Here is a 23,034-nt window from a genome sequence, read left to right on the forward strand (position 1 = left end):
TGCACAACAAAACATCACGTCAACAGAATATCTCACATCTGCTCCTCACGCTCCATAACGCTCCATAACGCTTCAAGACTTCTACCTGCAAGATCAAATCTACCTTCATCAAGGCTCAGTTTTTGTAGATTCTTCCATTTAGAGAATGTTGTTTCTACTTTATGGTCCATTTGCAGTCTGACCTTTTCATTTCCAACCGTCCACATGCAGCTCGCCCTGGCTTTAATGTTCTTCTGCCCAGCTCTCTGTCTGATAACACATTCCTGTTGGCTGCAGTCAGCCTGCAGATTCACTGCAGGTGATATCATGAATGAATGAGTCCAGGGTGATGTCATTCCCAACAGAGATCATGCCGGACGATTAGACGCCCTGTTTGCATAACAAACTGTCCCGGACAAAATACAACCACACAGGGAAATGTTTGTCAGAAACCTGCTGCAAAATCAGTATTTAACTCTTGTGATTTACATGAGATATATATGTGTATAGATTTGTATTTTCTATCTCAAGATCTAACTGTAAAAGCTCTGTTTTTTAACAGACAATGATACATCTTGCAGAAAGATGTTCGGAGTAAATTATTTTCTTTTCTTATACAATACAAAGTGACTTAAAGTAAAAGCTGTAATTGCAGTGCCATGAGGAAAATATTATATCAAAATATGTTTAAAGGACCATGAGTGGTTTTGCACATTTTGACTTAATTACTACAAATCCTGTTTACACCACTAAGCATTTTGAAAAATTTAGAAATTACAGATTAGCTTTTCTTTAACCACTCCAGACTTCCTTTGGTTTCTATTCATTTTTTATGGAATGAATACCTCACTTTCTTATTTTTTATTCTTTTAATTCTAAGATAATAAAGTGCAGATGTAACTTTGACTTGACGTTCTCAAAGCACAAAGCATATGTGGTTTGTAGTTGAACATGCAAAAGCAGCGTTTTTTTGTCTTAGTCCAATATTCTCTCAGCTTTCAGCTCTGTTTTTGGTCTCCACCACCGCCTGAGGGAAATATCTGACTCTTTAGCTGATAAATGTTCACCAGCTAGTCTCTAAATGCGTCTGACTGATGTTTGCTGCTGATCAGGTAGCTCAGCGAAAGAAATTACTCTGATTGGCTGTTCAGAAATCACAAACAGAAGTGAGGAAAGCAAGCAAATAACTTTTTTTCATTTTCATCTCATGTGATCATTCCAATGCACAAGTTTTCTGGAACGACTTCTGGAATGAAGCTTAGTGCTGAGCAAGAGTGATGTGAAATTGATCATCAAACGCTGCTTTGTCCCTTGTATGACTAAAACGGACTATCGCCTCCTGCTGGAATGGAGGGTTACTTCCTGTCACGCAGGCGTAGAACGTGAGGCTAAGCAACAGTCGGCGGTTTGTTGCGTTTAGTACCACGATGAGGTCAACTGATTCCATTCTGGTAGAGTGGTTTGAGAAGTTAAGATTTCACCCATTTAACTACGTCTATGTGGGCTTGATTCTCTGTAATTTGACAGTGGTGGACAAAGGCGGCCACTAAAATGTCCCTTTTTTATCCCCTGAACAGCTAAAAACAACAACAAATGTGCCTCCTCTGTGTTAAAGCGTTCTTGTTGACTCGTCTATTCTGAATGTTAATAAGGACGGTAATTATTGCCACTATAATAAGCTGCAGATCATCATCCTCTGGTGTGATGTGTTTGCTGTGGGCTCAGTTTTATGAGTGTTTCGGGGCTCTCTTCGCTCTCTCTGACAGTCTGCACAGATGCTATGAATAGACCCGAACAGAGAGAGTTTCTGCAGAGCTGCTGTCTGCTGAAGAGGTTATAATGACAAAGACTCAGAGTGCTGAGAACAAGGAGGGAGCAAGCTGAGCTATATGTCAGAGGAATTACTGAGGATTATCATACATACAAGTTCTAGCTGCACTTTGCAATATTTTAATCCCAGAGGAATGTGAACAACTGAGCTTTAAGGTATCCAATTTGTTAAAATTAAATTCTGTCTTCGGTAATCTCATCTAGCAAGACCTCATTAAGATTGAGCTGTGTATCTTTTGTACAGACATTCATGGTCCACAGAGGATGAATCCTACTGACTTCCCCTCCATCACCACCATGAGGTTGAGACATGCGGCTGTGAGTGAAATATCTTAAGTCCGGAATGGATTGTCATGAAATTTGGTTCAGACATTCATGGTCCCCAGAGGATGAATTGTAATAACTTTGGTGATCCTCTGATTTTGGATCAAGCAGCTGAGGCTGATGGAAATGTCACTAAGACAGTAAATAAGAAGTAGACATAGTCGCCGTGTCCTCGCCAATTGGTTTGTGAACTGTTGTTTTGAAGCCTTGAGTTTGGCATTTTGTCGTTGCCATCTTGTTTTGTTTTTTTGCAACCAGAAGGGACATGAGAAGGTGGAGGTAAGTACAGCAAACATTGAATAAGACATTTATAGGCGACTAAAAAGTTACAAATAACCTCCATGAACTGCAAACACACTATCGACCTCAATCTCAAATTAGCCCCGCCCTAAAGCATCCCCTGCTTTATGGTCTGTTTGACTCTAAATGGAGCATCATTTACTAAATGAACATCATGCTGTATTGAAGAAGACTTGAAACTAGAGATTGAGACCATAAACTCATGTTTACAATGTTTACTGAGGGAATAAATCAAGAGAGAAGTAGAGTCATTTTCTCATAGACTTCTATACAACCAGAGGAGTCGCCCCCTGGTGGACAGGAGAGAGAATGCAGCTTTGGATTGTCATTAGTTTGGCAAGAATTTGGTCAAAATGAAAGTATTGGATAAATTGACACTTTGACCTCATGATGGCGCTAAATGAGTCAGAGGATCACCTATGAAAGTAGGCATCTTTTGCAGCATTCATTGGTGTTCAAATTGTCATGGCAATCCATTCAATAGTAGTTGAGATATTTTAGTCTGGACCAAAGTGATGGTTTGGTTTCCAAAAAGCTTGTTACTCATTGTTTATTGGCCGGCAGTGGGAGAGTTTGATGAGGTGTGAACTGACGTTGGAAAGGGTTGGAAAAGGGAATACTGCAAGTTATTGCACCAGCAATGAGTTGTATTATTCTGTACAGTTTTTTAAACAATAAATGACATCAACATGTTGTCATTTGATTTATTAAGTTTTCAAAAACTCAAGCCTTGTCTCAGGAAATTAATGAAAGATATCTTACAGGCTTTTATCCAGCAAAAGTTTAAATGTGTGCATCAGAAGAAACTGATTTCTTTCCAAAATTGCAGCCAGCCGACAAAAGTACAAGTATCTAGGCCACAAAACTCAAGCAATCAGTGTCAAAGTTCTCTTGTGCCGTGGTGATATATATATATAACATGTATTTGGAGACGTGATGGAAAGCCTCTGCATCTGTAAGCTCTTTGCGCCGCTTATATTTGGCTCATTTAGGAGCCTTTGCAATGCAACAAACCACAGGCCTCCTCTGCTGTCTGAAGCTATGATCTCACACTCATACAATTCAGCCACTAAGGAGAATTTATATCCACGTCCTTTCTCCCTTTTTTTGCATGATACAGGGGGGGGTTTGGGATTATAATGAGAAAGGCTGTGCAAAGTCTGGCATTGTCCGCTCCATAACAAAAACTCCCGCCCTTGCATTGTTGCCCGTTTCTATGGAATTGCTGGCTGCAAGACGGACTCACGGGAGATGGTTGGGTCAAAACTGGAGCAACATTTTAAGGGATAAGGAGGCAAAATGTTTGAGCTTAAAAGAGGCTTCATGTGTTATGTGGTACCTGCTGTCAAGGACAAAACAGTGAGAAGGAAGACGAGGAAGAGCTTTCTGAACTCCTCCTCCTCCTTGGTGTCCAAAGGGCAGGGCCTCTTTGGCCTTATATGGAGGGGTAGATGACATCACCAGCCAGTGGAGCGGTGCTGTTTAGCACAACATCCACCTTTTTTCATTGTCCACTGATGACATGTTGGGAATGTGATGGCTTTAATATCCCCTCCTTCCTTCACTCTCTGGACCCGAGAGAAACTCAGCAGTTTGGCTTCTGCTCAGCTTTAAAAAAACTGCTCTGCATCCCAACTTGTTGGTAAGTTGAATAAAGCTTCAGGGGGAAGATGTTGCTGAGATTGTAAAGTTTTTAGACTTGCAGAACACTTGTTGTTCTGTGAACCTGTTAATGTGTTAGAGTTTTGTGAATGACCCAGGTTAAAAATGGGAAACAGCAGCAGACTCTCTCTCTCAGACTCAAACAGACTCCCGCAGAGATTAGTTAAACATCTACCAACGGGGAGCTGAATTCTCTTTAACTTGTTGGCAGCTCTGCAGTGCCAGCTCTACCTACTGCCAGTGTCTCGATCTGTGGATACCAGTTTGACTTTATTAACGCATTAAGTCATTCAAGGTTACATGATAACAAGATTACGAGGTTATTTATCGTCATTGTACAACAGATTTGTGCAATGAAATGCAGTTTTTGGTTCCATTTTGCTACATAAGAAAAACACAAAACCAAACTGTATGATATTGTGGAGTGTGGAGGATGAATTCAGGAAACTCACAGCTTGAGGAAAGAAGCTGTATGGAAGTCTGGTGGTTCAGCAGCTGATACTTCTGTATCTCTTGCCAGACGGCAGCAGGGTGAACAGGTGGTGGATATGGTGGGTTTTGTCTTTTAATATAGCCTATCCTTTGTAGGCACCTCTTGTCACCAATATTACTAATGCCCAGTAAATGGGTACTGAGTCCAGTCAGGATGCTTTCTATTGCTCCTCTGTATAAGTTAACAAGAACTTGGCACAGGAATTTAGCCTTGTTAAGTTTCCTTATACAGCTGTTTATGTGCTTTCTTCATGCACAGTTGTAAGATATCTAGACGTATGTATGTATGCCTGCAGGAGACCACGAACTGTGCGCTACCCAGGTGGCAACTTCCGGTTCTGCCGAGTGAAGCCAAGTGTCTCAAATCTGTCTCAAGTCGGAGGGCGAATCCTCTGGTTGTATAGAAGTCTGAGAGAATGAGAAAATGCCATATACAGCGTCTCTACGTCACTCCTCCTCAGTCTAAATATGGTCACTTCTGTTCACTGGTTGCAAAAATTCAAGATCCCGACGGCCAAAATGTTGAACTCCAGGCTTTAAAACATCAGTCAACAAACCAACGAGTGTTATGAGTTATATACAGTCTATGGTGCTACCTAAAAGTTAATAAGACACTTTAAATGAATGAAAAAAACTGACCCAAAATCTCAAGTAACGCACTCATTTCCCTCTCGCTGTTTTCTGTTTGGATCGTGGTAACTTCGGCTAGTAAAGTCATATATTTCCCTGTCTTAATTTTATTCCTGCAGCATCCAGCAACTTGCTTCTTTCCTCCGCATTGACTTTGCTGAAGGAAAGTAATATTCAAATATACTGGCTATTTAGAGACGTGCACCATCTGAACCAGAATCACAGGAAACTCTAGAGAAGGTGACAGGGTGGTTATTTTACTTTTGGTCACATGATGCTGACTGTCACCAGGTGTCTTTGGACTAAACATTTTAAAACAAAACTAATTCAGAATGTGTTTCATCAGTTGTTTTCTCCTCTGTCTGCTTCTTAGACTCAAAAGGCTGTTGGAGCAGGAGAAGGCCTACCAGGCTCGTAAGGACAAGGACCACAGCAGGCGGCTTGAGAAGGTCAGAGCGGAGCTGGTGAAGCTCAAGTCCTTTGCCCTGATGTTGGTTGACGAGCGGCAGCTGCACATCGAGCAGATCGACCAGCAGAGCCAGAAGCTCCAGGACCTCGCCCAGAAGCTGCAGGAGAAAGAGCAGCGCTTGGCGGCGGTCACCAACGCCGCCAAGGACGACGGCCAGAAGGTCCTCACGCTGGAGGCCGAGCTGGAGCACAGAGCGGCCAGGTTTGCACAGGAACACGAGGAGATGACGGCCAAACTGGCCAACGAAGAGTCCCAAAGCCGACAGCTTAGACTGAAGCTGGCCGGGTTGGAACACAAGATCGAAGAGCTGGAGGAGAGCAACAAGTCTCTGCTTAAATCAGAGGAGGACCTGCAGGAGCTCAGGGAGAAGATCGCCAAAGGAGAGTGTGGGGATTCGTCTCTCATGACCGAGCTGGAGAATCTGCGGAAGAGAGTGCTGGAGATGGAGGGGAAGGACGAGGAGATAACCAAAACAGAGACTCAGTGCAGGGAGCTGAGGAAGAAGCTTCAGGGTGAGGAGAACCACAGCAAGGAGCTGAGGCTGGAGGTGGACAAACTGCAGAAGAGGATGGTTGAGCTGGAGAAACTGGAAGGGGCTTTCGGTAAGAGCAAAACAGAGTGCGCTCAGCTTCACACAAACCTGGAGAAAGAGAAACGTGTCGTTAAGGATCTGGCCGGTGAGCTGGAGGCGGTGAAAACTCGGTTGAAGGAGCTAGAGTGCTCGGAGGCAAAGTTTGAAAAGGCAGAAATGGTCCTCAAGGACGATCTAATGAAGTTGAAGTCCTTCACGGTTATTCTGGTCGACGAAAGGAAAAACATGGCGGAGAGACTCAAACAGGAAGAACAGAAAAGTGATGATTTGAGTAAGATGTTCAAGGCAGAGCAGGGCAAGGTCACAGAGGTCACAGAGAAGCTGATCGAGGAGAGCAAAAAACTTCTCAAATTCAAATCTGAGATGGAGATCAGAGTCACAACACTCGTTAAAGAGAAGGATGAGTTAAAAACTAAACTTGTGAGTGAAGAGGAGAAGTGTAAGGAGCTGAATAACAAGATAGGTGGTATGAAAGTAAAAATGGACAAACTTGAGGAGACAGAGAGGGAAATACAGAGAAAGTGGTCCATCAAGGACGATAACAGAATTCCAGATGAAGACAACAAAGCAAAAGAGTTCACGCTAGAAATCGAAAGACTCAAAAGCCGGCTCAAACAACTGGAGGTGGTAGAAGGAGATTTAATGAAAACAGAGGATGAGTATGATCTGCTGGAGAAGAAATTCAGAACGGAGCAGGACAAAGCTAATACCCTCTCCAAGCAGCTGGAAGAAATGAAAAGTCAGATCGCCAGAAACAAGGCCATAGAGAAAGGGGAGGTCTCGAGTCCGGAGGCCGAGCTCAGGGTTCGCTGGAAGATGGAGGAGTCCAAATCCAGAGAGCTGCGGTCGGACGTCCAGGCCCTGAAGGAGAAGATCCACGAGCTGATGAACAAGGAGGACCAGCTCTCACAGCTGCAGGCGGATTATTCCGTCCTCCAACAGAGGTTCATGCAGGAGGAAGAGAAGAAGATGAGCATGAGTCTTGACTTCGCGAATCTTACCAAGGAGCTGGAGGCCACCAAGCGGTACAGTCGCGCCTTGAGGCCGAGCATGAACGGTAAGAGGATGGTCAACGTCCCGGTTACTTCAACCGCAGTGCAGACGGATGTGATGGCCGGCGAGGCGGCTGTGGACGAGACGACGGCGGGCTTCATCCGGCAATCAGTCCTTGAGGAAAACCACTTGATGAGCAACCTCAGACAACGGGGTCTTAAAAAGCCGCCGGTTCTTGAACGATACCCTCCAGCTTCGGAAGAGATCGGGGCAAGAAAATCCTGGATACCCTGGATGAAGAAGAAGGAGGCCATCACGCTCACTCAGACCGGTCCCGATAACACCAGTAGGGCGTCCATGTTCCATCCGCCGGAGATGTCCAGGCCAGGCCAGCCGCTGCACATCCGGGTGACACCGGATCACGAGAACAGCACCGCCACCTTGGAGATCACCAGCCCTCGAGCCGAGGACTTCTTCTCCAGCACCACCATCATCCCGACACTCGGCCTCCAGAAACCTCGAATCACAATCGTCCCCAAGCCAACGATAGTGGCCTCGAGGAGCAAAGCCTGCGGTCTCGATCGAGCCAAATCCCCGGTCACCATAACCGCCATCTCCAGGGCCAAGAGTCCGGATAAACCAAACGGCTGCCGCTCCGACGGTCTCCGGTCGCCGGTGTCCATCATCACGGTCAGCACCACTCCTGTGGCCGAAGCATGCGCGTCGCCCGAGCCTCACGAGATTACCGCAACCCGCACGGTGATCAAGGTGACCCCGGAGAAGCAACCGACGCCTTTCAGGAAGTACAACGGCAACATCGTCACAACGGAGGACAACAAGATCCACATCCACCTGGGTCAGCAGTTCAAGAGGCCCTCGGAGGGTTGCGGCGGTGCGGTGTTGACGCTCAGAAGCTCAGAGAGCAGCAGGGAAACGTTAACGGGAACGGTGCTCCGCTCTCCACGCCAATCCTTGACCGGGAAGGTGACTCAGAGCAAAATGACGAGCAGCATAACGATCAACCCCGTCGCCTCGGCAGCAACCAGGCCGACGCAGTCAGTGGTGAGCGCTTTGAAAATCATTATGTCCTCCATCTTTACTTCTTTCTTTCTGAATATTTGTTGTAACTTCACAAACATGGTGCAGAGATGACTCAACGCAAAAAAATATCTGAAGGATGTTTAATCTTTTACGTTGCAGCTGCTTCTGAAATGTTTCAAAATGAAATCAGGTGGCGTGAGCTTCGTAGATAACGCTCTCTCCAGGTATAAAACGGTGAATTCATAAACATCTCACTGGTATGAACTAACAATGGAATGATCTAAAAACACATCCCAGAGAGAAAGAGATAGAAAGGCACTTTCTAAGGGTCTTGTATGGATAAATTTACCATCTGACAAACTCACTTATTTTAACCAAACACAGGCAAGAAGTGACAAATCAGTATTTTTCACTTTTTCCACGGACCCAGTAAGCATTGATTTGATGATTTGTGACCAAATGAAAGGCTTGGTCTGAATTAAACACAACCTCTTAACAGCACATTAAGTGGTTTTGGCTTGTAGTGTTTTGAAATCACAAACAAACAAACAAACAAACAAACAAACAAACAAACAAACAAACAAACACTGGACTTTGAACCAAAGAACCGGTGTCCGTGTCTTTAAGGGTTGTTAAGGTGAAGTAAAGTTAGTGACGTATTACGTGTTTTGTATTTATTTTAAAGCCACAGTGAGGAACTTTTAACTGGTCCTGAATCAGTCTCAGTGTAGTCCTGATCCTCTATAGACCTCCATCAGTAAACAGACCATCAGAGAGATCGTCTGTTTCTATAAAGTTATTCTTAAAGCTCGTCATCGGAGCCACCGGGTCGGGTTCTGGAGAAACCAGATGAGATCATGCAGGTTCACCAGAAACTCCTTCAGACCAGACTCCAGCAGAGACCAGTCCACCGTGGACAGACCCAGATCCAGCAGAGACCAGTCCACCGTGGACAGACCCAGATCCAGGACAGTCCACCCAGATCCAGCAGAGACCAGTCCACCGTGGACAGACCCAGATCTGGCCTTCGTCTACGTTTTAGGAAATAGCGATGTTCTTGTGGATTTAGTCTGAGATATTTATACAGTGACCCTGGAACAAAAAAACAAAACCATGCTTACTGGGGAGCTCACATTTTCTTTTTCTGCTCTCCTTGCTCAAACACAGTCAAATAAGAACATTTAACAGCTGATCATTTGTATGTTTTCTTGTGTTTCTACCAATCAAATTCTCTTCTCTTGTCGCCTTGTTGTTTTGTTCTTTCCAGCCCGGTTCGGATGTGCAGTCCGCTCGTAGCGCCGCCACACGGATCCCGGTCTCAAAAGGTATGAAGCCGAGCAGCAAGGCGTTTCTGGGCGTGTCGACGGTGACGAGGTTAGAGTCGCGGGCCGAGAGCCAGTCGATGAGAATCGAGCTGAGGAGGTCGACGGCGTGCGGCTCGGCCTCCACGGCGGGAGGCAAGAGCTGAGGGGGGGGAGCCTGCTGCCATGGCAACGGCTCGATGTGAAATGCTTAATGATTGAGTTTGACGCCAAATATGAGTCATCAGTGTACAAACACATATGGGACTGTGTGTGATGATTTCCAAACACAAGTTTTATTTAAGTCGCACCTTCAGTTTGCAACTAAACATGTTTTCAGGAAAGATTATATGTCGTTTTATAATGTTTCCTGTTATATTTAATTACCAAATGAAGCATCTCTGTGCATGTCTCTTTTGCATTTGAGTGCCTTTTGATTAACTTCATCTTGGTAATCGTTCTAAACTTAATTCTCATCATTTACATTTTTTCTCCCAGCATGTGTTTTTATTTCACCGCAGCTTTCTGGAGGTTTCCAGTCACTGTGATTTATTTGTGAGAGTCTGAATTGTCATCATTTTTTGACAGGCACTTAAATAAAAAAAAAGCTATTTATCTGTAAATCTGGCATTGCTTCATTCATTTGTGTGTGTGTGAGCTTTGTGTGACTTAAACAGCAGAAGAATCAGCCATGAAACCTCCATAATATTAACACATGCTGCTAAACAAAGCACATTTAAACAGCCATTAAACTAATATTACAGCTTATGTTTTATCTGATGTTCCTATATTTTGTGAGAAAATGATAGAAGGCTACATAGCATGGAGTTTGTACATAACTCATGAGTAATGTTGACTGGATAGACTTTAGGTAATAACCAAGTATTCAAGTTCTTCACTCAAGGCCATTTTAAACGTAATTATCCCTCCTCCCCAAAGAAAACTATTTGCATCTAAACTGTCACTCCTTCTTGAAGTCATAACTCAGTAAAATCTCAATTCACTTACAAAATAAACATATTTTTAGATAAAGGGGGACTTAAGCTTCCCGAGGACGTCATTATCTTCGACGTTCATCTCGAATAAATGTCTATAAATCGGAGTTGAAATCATAAGAAAAAAGACGCTTGTCACAATCTGCTGAACTTGCTTGAGAATAATCGCGATTTTCCTTCAGTCTTAAAATAATCCAGTGATAGTTGTCTGTACATCAATGAGTGCCCTGCAAACATTAGCTGATAATAGTTAATTCGGCATATCTTAATGGTGCCAATTTGCCAAAATGTACAAATACAGGCTGAACACCGTTGATCATGTTGGAGCTTGGAGACTCCGTGGCCCTCAGAGTCTTCAAAAGCTCCTGATTCAGAGCGACAGAGACATTTTTCTTGGAAGAGATGTTGCTGTTTTCTTATGTAATATTTAATGCTGTGAGCACCAAAAACTAAATTAAATCCACCCACAGATAATTAAATTACGTTATGTTATAACAGCAACGTTCCTTATTTCAGCTCACTCCTCTCTACATATGTTATAGTCAGCACTGCATGTAAGCTGTCCAACGAAGGCAAAACTCCCCAAAAACAAACACTGGATAAACAGAAACAACAGAAACGTAGAAAGTAACAAAAGTTTAATATATTTTAACAAATTTATACATTCAAAGGTTCCAAACGAACTTCAAATATCCAGAGAATAAGTGAGAAATTTAGCATTTTGGTAATTTTGGTGAATTGAACATGAATACAATCGGACAAAAGAGTTGGTTCTGCATTATTTTCCAGGCAATATGCAATAATTTAATTTGACTTTTTGGTGCGATAATATTTTATTATAGTGAGGGTTTCAAGTATGAAGATGGTCTTATTTCCAGGTTTAAATAGTTTTAGTTTCTGCAAAATAGGTGTTAAAGATGCTTATGAACGCTTCAGATATGTTCCTGTTGCATTAGAATGTGAACATTTATGTAGTTGCAATGCACTTCAACGGTATTTGAGCTTTCAGCATCACAGAGGAGAGTCACAGCGCCCTCTAATGGACAACAACATAAACACAAAATGACTAAAGATTTTCTCCAAATGAGGAAGAAACTGCTTGTATTTCGAAAAACCTCTCATCTCTAAACGTATAAATCAAATTATTGCCACATCCGCAGACTCACACTAATGGTCGTCTCACTGCAATCAGATCAATAAACCACTGTTATTCCCCAAGTTATCATGTTTTCTACATGGAGGCTTAATGAGCTTCTAAAAACCAAACAGCCAGGAGGGAAAGAGAGAGGGTAATACTGCTGATGTGAGGAAACAAGGGAGTGAGAGAGGGATATTAAACCATGAAGAGTGATGGTGGTAAAGGTGGTGGAGGAAGCATCTGGAAAAAACCCTGATTCAGAGAGTTTTTGTTTCAGATGATGCAGAAAAATTCAGGAGGATCAAATGATCTTGGAACAACTTCAGAGACCGAGCAGGATATAATATGACATAATGAATGTTTAGTCCATAAAACCTCAGAAAACAGTGAGATGTCGTCTGTAAATGACTTTTTATGTCTATGATGAAGTGTCAAATATTCTCATTATTACCTTTTTTTTGTAGGATAAGCTTTTGGCTGCTGATGTTTATTACTTTGCTTGTGTCAAAGCTCCACTAATCAATATCTTTATATAAAAGATAAATCAAATGACTGTGTATAAATGAAAAGTGATCGTTGGCAGAGAAAAACTGAAAGATGACTTTCTTTAAATCTGCATCTTTTAGTTGAAATAAAAAAACTCTCACTTTAAGTGCTAAAATAATGTTTGGGCAGCAGTCAGAAGCTAAAGCTAAAGGTGTTAGCTAAGATTTAAAATATGAAAGGGACTGCTGAGCCAAGATCAGACTATATTGAGGCCTTCGACGAAACATATCTGTTGTCATTTTCTACCACAGGTCCGCTAATGGACGCCGCCTCAGCGAACAGCCGCCGCTGAGCTGAGATCTCTGAGAAGAAGAAGAAGAAGAAGAAGAAGAAGAAGAAGAAGAAGAAGAAGAAGAAGAGAGGAAACCTGAAGGAGTCTGTCTCATTATATGTTTAAGATGAACCAATAGGCCTCCTTCATAAGACAAACATTCACACCAAAAACACCACTTGGGAAAAATGCCCCAAAACGAATCATAATGACAAGAAAACTGTGCGATTATAAGAAAGTTCAATTTGAAGATTTCTTATTAGGTTTCACACATAAATTTGGCACAAAATTGATAATATTGTTTACTAAGTGCTTTTCAGTCCAATGTGAGGAAACACTAAAATGGATGATTTCTGAATGGAGTCTGGTGAGATGCTCTATTACAGTTGATGGGGATTTTATGAATATGTTGTACTGTTTCAATTAACAGACTTTTGAGCCAGTGTATCATCTCATTACTTGTTTCATTATTGCCACAATACTACAGTCTATGTATTTTCAAAATTGGCTATAGTAAATAAATACAATTTTATATATTTCCTCTGTCCCAAAGATAGATATAATATTAATGGGCTTCCTTTTACCAGACAGTGAGGATATCTTGGAGTATATTTTTGTTTTATAGGTATGTAAATGTTGCATTTAAAGCCTGTGGGTTGTTTGAATTTGATCGTTTGGTCCCGGAAAGAAAGTGGAAATGTGGATTTACGCTGGATTTAAAAATTGCTTTTGAAAGTGTATGGAAAGTAGCAAAGGAAATCCAATGGCATGTTGGTTTAAAGTGTATTTGATGGTATAATAAACGTAAGAATGCAATATTTGTGTTGATAAAAACATACACATAAGGTGCTTGGGAATTTGAAAATGTCAGTTTTGTTTTCTTTAGAAAAACACAATAAAAACAAACACTTTTCTCCCATTTCTTTGAAAAACACGTTATGTTTTCTGACACAAACATGAAAAGTTCACCGTATGTTCTTTGAACTGTCCAACATTGGACATGTATGATTAAAAATAAACTTCTATCAACACTGAAGTATTTAAAAGTACTTTTTGTGATATCATTGTTCCATCCTGCTCACAGACAGTAAACGAGACACTAAGCGAACTCTTCACCTTCAGGATTCACAGTGATGATAATGTTAATGTGTTTCACATAGCCGAAACACTAAATCCCAAAATAAGAAATAAATGCAAAATATTTGTTATGTATCATTCCAGTCTTCCAGTCTATTTTGCCTGTACATCAGTGCATCAGACAATTGATGAAGGAGTTTAACACAAATAAAAACATATTAAGATTTAGCTCTTTAAATGGAGTATTGAACACATAAATATATATTATATATATTTTTTTTAATAAATATATATATTTGTTTTATTATATATTTTTTTTTATAAATATATATTTATAAATATTAATATGTATTTAAAAAAATATATATAAAAATAAATATATATATTTTTATATATTTTATTTTATATATATATATCTTTTTTAAATATAAATATATATATATATATATATGTGTTCAATACTCCATTTAAAGAGCTACATGTTTATATATTTTTATTTGTGTTAACATTTGTTATCACACATATTTTTCCTCACGTTCTTGTGAATATGATATATATATTTTTTATATATATATTTATACATATGTAAAAAAAATATATCACCTATATGATATACTATATATATATTTATATATATATATAAAAAATATATATATATCACCTATATGGTATATATATATTTTTTTATATATATATAAAAAAAAAATATATATACCACCTATATGATATACTATATATATATATTTTTTTATACATATATATATTAAAAAAGATATGTATATCACCTATATGATATATATATATATATTTATATATATATAAAAAAAATATATCACCTATATGATGTACTATATATATTTTATATATATATATAAAATTATATATATCACCTATATGATATATATATATATTTTTTTTATATATATATATAAAAAATATATATATACACCTATATGATATACTATATATATTTTTTCATATATATATATATCACCTATATGATATATATATATTTTTTTATATATATATATATATAAATATAAAAATATATATATCACCTATATGATATACTATATATATTTTTTATATATATATATATATAATATATAAAAAAATATATATATATACCTATATTCACGATAAAGCGTCCTCTTAGTATCAAAATACATATTTTTTTGTTGTATTATTGTTGTGATTAATTAAATTTCCGATATTCCCGACAGCACCTGGACGCATCATCAACCCGCCCACCCTTGTAAACTGACTCAGTGACGTCACCGCGTGTTGCGTTCACTCCCTCATTTTTTGTAAACTTCCTGGTATATGATATACTATATATATATATTTTTATATATATATATATATAAAAAAAAATGATATGTATATCACCTATATGATATATATATTTATATATATATATATATAAAATATATATATATATCATATATATATACTAAAATATATATATACTATATATATATTTTATATATATATATAATAAATATATATATCACATATATATATATATATTTTTTTATATATATATAAAAAATATATATATATACTATATATATATTTTTTAAATATATATACACCTATATGATATACTATATATATTTTATATATATATATCACCTATATGATATACTATATATTTCTTTATATATAAAGAAATATATATATATCACCTATATGATATACTTTTATATATATATAAATATATATATATATATCATATATATATATTTTTATATATATAAAGAAATATATATATATCACCTATATGATATACTATATATTTATATATATATATATATATATATATATATCACCTATATGATATATATATATTTCTATATATATATATATATAAATATATATATATATATATACTATATATCACCTATATGATGTACTATATATTTATATATATATATATATATATATATATATATATATATATATATCACCTATATGATATACTATATATTAGTATATAAATATATATATATACCTATATGATATACTATATATATTTTTATATATATATATATATATATATATATATATATATATATATATATATCACCTATATTCACGATAAAGTATTCTTTGTTGTATTATTGTCGTGATTAATTAAATCTCCGATATTCCCTCCAGCCCCTGAACGCATCATCAACTCCGCCCACCCTTTTAGTAAACCGACCCAGTGACGTCACCGCGTGTTGCGTTCACGCCCCCCTCGTTTGTTTTTTCTTTCAGTAAAACTTTCCCGGAACAAAGATGGCGTCCAGCTACAACGCCAGAGACGAGGACGGCGGACACATCACCGTCACCGGGCCGCCGCGCAGCAAGAAGCCGGAGAACACCGCCTTCAAGCAGCAGAGGCTCCCCGCCTGGCAGCCCATCCTCACGGCCGGCACCGTGCTGCCGGCCTTCTTCATCATCGGCCTCCTCTTCATCCCCGTCGGCATCGGCCTGTTCGTGACGTCAAACAACATCAAAGAGTTCCAGGTAACGTGACGCGGAAGTAGAAGCAGGCTGACCAGACTCCATGTGGACAGCTGGGGGGTTAACTTCATCTCACGTTTATGCAGGTTTACACTAATACTGCAATATAATATGAACATATTCTGAAACATTATACTTAACAGGTTAATTCGGCATATAAGTGACCAAAGTTTAGCTGTCATTTCAATAATTAAATTAACATCTTAACTCAAACACCCATTCCAAACTCCATGCAACAATTGTGCACTTTAACTTTATCTTTAATTTAACTCAAAAACACCACAATTTTAATGCAACAATGACATTTTCTGAAACATTATACTTAACAGGTTAATTCGGCATATAAGTGACCAAATATCAACCTTCTTTTTCATACAATTAAATTAACATCTAACTCATAAAACACTTAAATTGATAAAACATTAACTCCATGCAGCACTTTAACTTTATTTTGCATATATGCAAATTTGCACTTTACCTGCAACATAATATGAACATATTCTGAAACATTATACTTAACAGGTTAATTCGGCATATAAGTGACCAAAGTTTAGCTGTCATTTCAATAATTAAATAAACATCTTAACTCATAAAACACTTAAATTGACTATTTTTTAAATGGAGTTTTGTGTTTTCAATATAATAGGAACACATTATGAAACATTATTTAATATATTCTGCATTGTTAACACTATTTATTCTATTAATTCAACCATTCATTCCAAACTCCATGCAACAATTGTGCACTTTAACTTTATCTTGCATTTATGCAAATTTCCACCCCAATTTTAATGCAACAATGACTTTTTCTGAAACATTATACTTAACAGGTAAATTCGGCATATAAGTGACCAAAGATCAACCTTCTTTTAAATAATTAAATTAACATCTAACTCATAAAACATTGTTTCTTCAGTTCAATGGAAACACTTAAATGGACGATGTTTTAAATGGGGTTTTGCGTTTTCACAGGACAGATTCCTTTGCTATTCTTTGTTATTTTAATTCCATGATATAGATGAATTGTCATTACTACACAAGCACATGATGGTTTAATCTTTAATCGTATCAGACAGCTAGTCATGGCTGCAACCTTGTTACAGTTTGACTATTAAATTACATAAATAAACGTGTGGAAAGCACATTGCAGCTACTGTTTTATAATGAGCGGTATATTTATGTTACAGATTGATTACACTGGAGCTGACATGTCCAGTCCCTGCTTCAACTGCTCCCAGAACTTCAGCTGGAACAGCACGAGGCCTTGTACCTGCACAATACCGTTCTACCTGGAGCAGCCTTATGAGGTGAGAGAATACTGTTACATACTTCCATAATAAATATTCACACAGCCAGATCTAACGAATTGTCTTTTATACTTTGTTTTAAACCAACAGAGCAACGTCTACGTGTATTACGGCCTCTCAAACTTCTACCAGAATCACCGTCGCTACGTGAAGTCAAGAGATGACAGCCAGCTGAATGGAAACATGAAATCCCTCATGGTATGACTGATTCCACAAGACGTCTTTGATTACTCTTGTCTGATGTCACAGGCTGCTGTTCAAAACTATTATCACGCTGTTAAAGCTGCACCGGGCAAACCTGCATTAAAACACCAGATATGAAACGTCAGAAGCAGACGGCAATATCCAGTTCTGCCGAGTGAAGACAGTGCTTCCTGTGTTAAAGCTGCATTCTCTCTCCTGTCCACCAGGGGGCGACTCCTCTGGTTGTATAGAAGTCTATGAGAAAATGACTCTACTTCTCTCTTGATTTATTCCCTCAGTAAACATTGTAAACATGAGTTTATGGTCTCAATCTCTAGTTTCAAGTCTTCTTCAATACAGCATGATGTTCATTTAGTAAATGATGCTCCATTTAGAGTCAAACAGACCATAAAGCAGGGGATGCTTTAGGGCGGGGCTTACAGTGATTGACAGGTCGACACCAGAGACGTATACAGCGTCTCTACGTCACTCGTCCTCAGTCCAAATATGGTCACTTCCTGTTCACTGATTGCAGAAAAACAACAGCACGGAGACGACTGTATCCGAGATGACGACGGCGAACTCAAGTCATCAAAACGACACAGTACGGGTGACGTCACCATCACTACGTCCACTTCTCTTTTACAGTCTATGGTCAGAAACCTTCAGTCCTGAGGCAGTTTGTTACGTAAACTGCAGTTCACAAAGAACATCTGTTGCTAACGCGTCAGTTAGTCTGGTATCCTTTAAATGTGTTGGTTATCCACGTACATCAGTTTATTCCCAAGTTTGTAGCGTGACCGTACAAATAAGTGAAACAAGCAGACACGAAGCTGCTCATTTGGGACTCTTTTCCTCCAGCTCAGTGGTTCCTGTTGCAACCTTCAATGCTACCAGTATTATGTGGTGCCGCTTATCTTCCTTCTCCTTCTCGTCCTCTTCCTTCCCAGGAACCCAGTAAGGAGTGTGAGCCGTACGCTAGACATGAGAACAAGCCGATAGCGCCGTGTGGAGCCATCGCCAACAGCATGTTCAACGGTGAGCCGGCGTCCTGCTCCGCCGACCAGAACACGACTCGTTAATATGATTTCTGATCAGACATCCGTTCCTTTTGGCTGCAGACACGTTGGAGCTGTTTTACAACGACCCCAACGGCACAAAGATCCAGATTCCTCTCAACAACACCGGCATCGCCTGGTGGACCGACAAGCACGTAAAGTTCGGGAATCCTGGAGGCAACAACCCGAACCTCACCGCCGTCTTCCAAGGTATCAGATGCAGCTTTGTTTTATTTTCTCTACCGACCTTAAAAAAGACAAAAACTTGTGACATGAAGTTTAAAATGCATTCTCTTCGGAGAGCATCTTTAAAAACATTGGTGAACAGAATAAAAGCTGACTCAGGTTGGATGTGAACAAAACTGAGAAAACTCATCAGTGTCTCATTGATAAGGAGGGTTTATCACACATTTTTAATATACAAATAAAACATAAACCACTCTTTGGTAAAGCTTATTTAGAATAATTAAAAAATGACACAAACAAAGTGCAGGAAGAATCAGAAAACCCCACTGGGCTTATTTGAAGCCTCCACCTTTATAATATTAACATTTCAAAATAGAAAACTAAATGAATATACATAAGATATGACTATGTAATATTGCTGACAAATTATTTTAACAAGATATGTGTTATAGTTATCAACAACAAAGAAATAAGTTTGGTTTATATGAACCCATACACCTGCATTAAACTAATACTACATGTCACTATGAGATATAGTATATATATATAGTATAGATATAACTATGGATGTAATAGAAACATTAAACAAGGAATACATGGACAATAATACACGAGGAAAGCAATTACAAAACGGCAATTAAATGGTCGTTTAAACATCTTTTGAAACATTTTATAGAGAACATTTTATTGTCATTTGGAAAAAGCCACTCCATAATTTGGTTCCGCTAAATCTAATGGAAAATTGACCTCTGCTAGTCAAGTCATTTAGGGGGATGAATATCTGAAGATTGACGAGTTTGAGACCTTAAAGTAGGCCCTGAACTGTTCAGGAAGATTCTCTTCACCTGAAAGTATCTTATATATGAAAACAAGTATTTGAGAAAGATTGATGTCAAAAATTGTAAGAATCTGAAGTTTTCTGAACTAGAGGAGCAAAGTAGATGTGTGACTTTGAATCGGGTTGCAATCCTAGCTAAAGAGGTTTTTAGAGAGTCGTAGGAAAAGTCCTGTCCTAAACTACATTACAGTATGAAAGGGATAAATTATACTGTAATAAAGAATAAGGAGACAGTTTGCAGAGACAAGACGGCTCAGTCTCATCCGTCTGTCTTCCGTCTGTTTCAGGAACAACGAAGCCGGTGAACTGGCGCCGGCCCGTCTACGAGCTGGACTCGGACCCGAGCAACAACGGCTTCATCAACGAGGACTTCATCGTGTGGATGAGAACCGCCGCCCTGCCCACCTTCCGCAAACTCTACCGCATCATCAGCAAGAAAAACAGCATGGTCCCCACTCTGCCGCGAGGAAACTACACCCTGGAGGTCGTCTACAGTATCCTTCATGTGAAACACACACACACACACACACACACACACACACACACACACACACACACACACACACACACACACACACACACACACACACAACAGGATGATCAATCAAAGATGAGAGAACTGATCAGCTGAGAAGAGATTTTAAAGATTTTGAGCTTCTTGTGTTGCTGCTAAAAGAAGACTAAATGTTAACATACAAAACTAATGAAGTAATGTCGATTCTTTTCTTAATTATTAGTTTTTTCTTCTCACTAAATAATCAAAACGATCCGGCAAGATAATTGATAAGGAACCGAAACTGATAAGCAGAATTAATAAGCATACTAGTATCGAAAAAATCCTAATGATCCTAACTGTATTTTCTTTATAGTCTATGAAATATGTAAAAATGTGTTTATTAGCAACACAACTGAGTCATGATTTAGTTTTTATGACCCTGCAGTGACATAAAAAACACACAGAAATAAATAAAAAAGAAACGTACACTTCCTTTTGCACAAACTGCAAAAACTGTGAAAGAAGTTTGTTTCCTTGAGGTCACTTTGATCCGTGAACAAAACCTTTAACCGGATGAAACCAGATTATCCCGTCCGCAGCTTCGAGGGCCGGAAGCGGATGATCCTGAGCACCATCTCCTGGATGGGAGGCAAGAACCCGTTCCTGGGCATCGCCTACATCACCGTGGGCTCCGTCTGCTTCTTCCTGGGCGTCGTGCTGCTCATCATCCACCACAAATGTGGCAACCGGAACAACGGCGCCGAGATTTCAAACTGAGACGCCGGCTGCTCGCCTCCTGCTGAGCCTCCATCCGTCGTCCAGAAACCTCGACTGGTAGATGATTAAAAAAATGTAACGTCCACTTTCACTTCTTCAGCAGACAAACACAAGTTTTAGGGTTTAAAGCCACTGATTATTTGCCAAAGTAAACGGAGAAGTAGCCACAATTTTACAGCTTTTCACAGATATTCCGTCCTGGTTACACCGTCAGACTAAAGTGTCACATGATCAACTGCCTTTAGAGTAAAGAATAAAGTCTGAGTTCCTGCTAAAGTAAGTAAGTTTTTAATAAGAGAAGTCTGGGAATCCCAATGCTTCGCTTGGGTGCAGAAGCCATGTTGAACATTCTGAGGAAGAGTTTACATTCTACAGTTACAATCAGATTATTCCTCTGATAACACAAGTGTATTAAAAACATTATTATTATCTTTAACAGCTGTATGCTACTAAACCTGTGTAGATGTGTCAATATTGCTATCGTTGTTGGCTCTTTTGACTGCTCTTGCAGACAGAAAAATGCATAAATGTATCTAATATTACATCCTTGAATTACAGAGAATGCATTTAATCTGCAGTTAGCTCATCACTCTTATAGAAAATATGATAAATATATGAGTAATTCTGGCTACAGCTCTTTTTTTATGGGAGGAAAACTGTTCAGGATCTCTGAGCTCCAAGGCGGTGCAGTCGAAGGTGAGCTTCAGTGTTCTGAGTCCCGCGTTGCATGCTGGGTAGCCGAGATGTAAATGTGAATATTGAGCTGCTCGAGCGGCTCGTCTTTGTGCCTCGTTTCGTCTGTGACTTCAGCCCACTTTCAGACTAAAACCAAGCTTTTGCTGAGTCTTTAAAAATAGAAAGAAAAAAAAAAAGTTTCAAGCAAGATTCCACGTCAGAGGGAACAGAAAACGTTTGTAGCTTTTGGAGCTGTACTAACAATATGTGACCATTTTTTGTATTTATTTTTCATAAATGTTTGCGTTGTATTTGCACGTCAGTCCTCAGGGGTTTTGTGGGTTTAAAGGTCGAGGAACTGAAAATTACGAGCTTGTGAAATCCAGAAAAATGCACGTTAACGTGTCGTGGCTTCATTCATTGTCGGTTAATGCACTAATAATACAAACTGCACGATGACCGTATGACTCAATACATGTGATTTAATGCGTCTCAACACTTCCATCTAACTCAACTAAATACTGACTCTTCCACATATTTAGCAGCAGCTGAGATTATACATCAATAAAAGAGATGCTGCATGTTTAAATGTGCACAGTCAAAATGTTTGTTTTTCTTTTTATACATTTCATCCAGATAAATTGTCTGTGATCATGTGCAGCACTAGATTTGACATTTCTTTTTATATATCTGTGATGTGTTGTCGCTTTAAATGAATAAATGTCATTTAAATTGAAACAGGTTTCTCTGACGTGTTTGATTGTTCCTTGATGGATATTATTATATTATTATTATGAGATATGAATTTAACATGATACAGTATAAGGAGGTAGGATAGAGATGAAACTTTAAATAAAAAAATTAAGAAATGGACTTCAAAAGATATGTACAAATACATGACAAAAATATGAATACATATGTCATTTATTGGGGAGGTGAGAGTTGTGCTAATGAATTAACACCAGGTTGAATAAAGTGTTTGGAGAGTAGACAAAGTATTATCTTATTACCAGATCTGGAAGAATTATTATTAAAGTTTATTTTAATTAAGTAAAATTAGTGTAGAAATACTCTGTGTGTCAGTATCAATATATACTTAAAAGTACCAAAAGTAAAAGTACTCATAATGCAGAATAGTTTATATTATGTTTTTGTAATTATTGATGTAATAATGTGTTCATCTCTGTAACGTTGCATCTGGTAAAGGTGGAGTTCATTTTAATTACCTATTAGTTTATTATATATATTATTGTATCAGCATTTTTTCCCTACAATATTTTAATTAAATTTTTTATCACCACTAAATACATTTTGCCTTTTCCATTTATATATTAATATCTAGGAAATGTTGATAAAATGTAAT

The 23,034-nt window shown here is 38.6% G+C and overlaps 2 protein-coding genes across 3 annotated transcripts in view; both read left to right on the top strand.

Annotated features, from left to right (window-relative positions):
* Positions 1-9,780, top strand: part of LOC129107185 (filamin-A-interacting protein 1) — a 31,088-nt gene extending 21,308 nt beyond the window's left edge. Inside the window, exons 5-6 of the mRNA XM_054618592.1 lie at positions 5,591-8,333; positions 9,580-9,780. Coding sequence (XP_054474567.1) covers positions 5,591-8,333; positions 9,580-9,780 — 2,944 coding nt within the window. The remainder of the gene's footprint in view (positions 1-5,590; positions 8,334-9,579) is intronic.
* A 6,107-nt stretch (positions 9,781-15,887) lies between these two features.
* Positions 15,888-22,425, top strand: LOC129107013 (cell cycle control protein 50A-like). 2 transcript variants are annotated; one of them, XM_054618341.1, is made up of 8 exons: positions 15,888-16,154; positions 17,339-17,458; positions 17,549-17,656; positions 18,177-18,245; positions 18,592-18,679; positions 18,763-18,909; positions 20,011-20,217; positions 20,803-22,425. In XM_054618341.1, the coding sequence occupies exons 1-8, from the start codon at positions 15,924-15,926 to the stop codon at positions 20,994-20,996; spliced, it is 1,164 nt and encodes a 387-aa protein (XP_054474316.1). In that variant the 5' UTR covers positions 15,888-15,923; the 3' UTR covers positions 20,997-22,425. The 2 variants fall into 2 exon arrangements, with proteins under 2 accessions (XP_054474316.1, XP_054474317.1); XM_054618342.1 differs by lacking the exon at positions 18,177-18,245.
* Positions 22,426-23,034: the final 609 nt, after the last annotated feature.

This window comes from Anoplopoma fimbria, chromosome 18, assembly GCF_027596085.1.
Source record: "Anoplopoma fimbria isolate UVic2021 breed Golden Eagle Sablefish chromosome 18, Afim_UVic_2022, whole genome shotgun sequence".
Taxonomy (NCBI): domain Eukaryota; kingdom Metazoa; phylum Chordata; class Actinopteri; order Perciformes; family Anoplopomatidae; genus Anoplopoma; species Anoplopoma fimbria.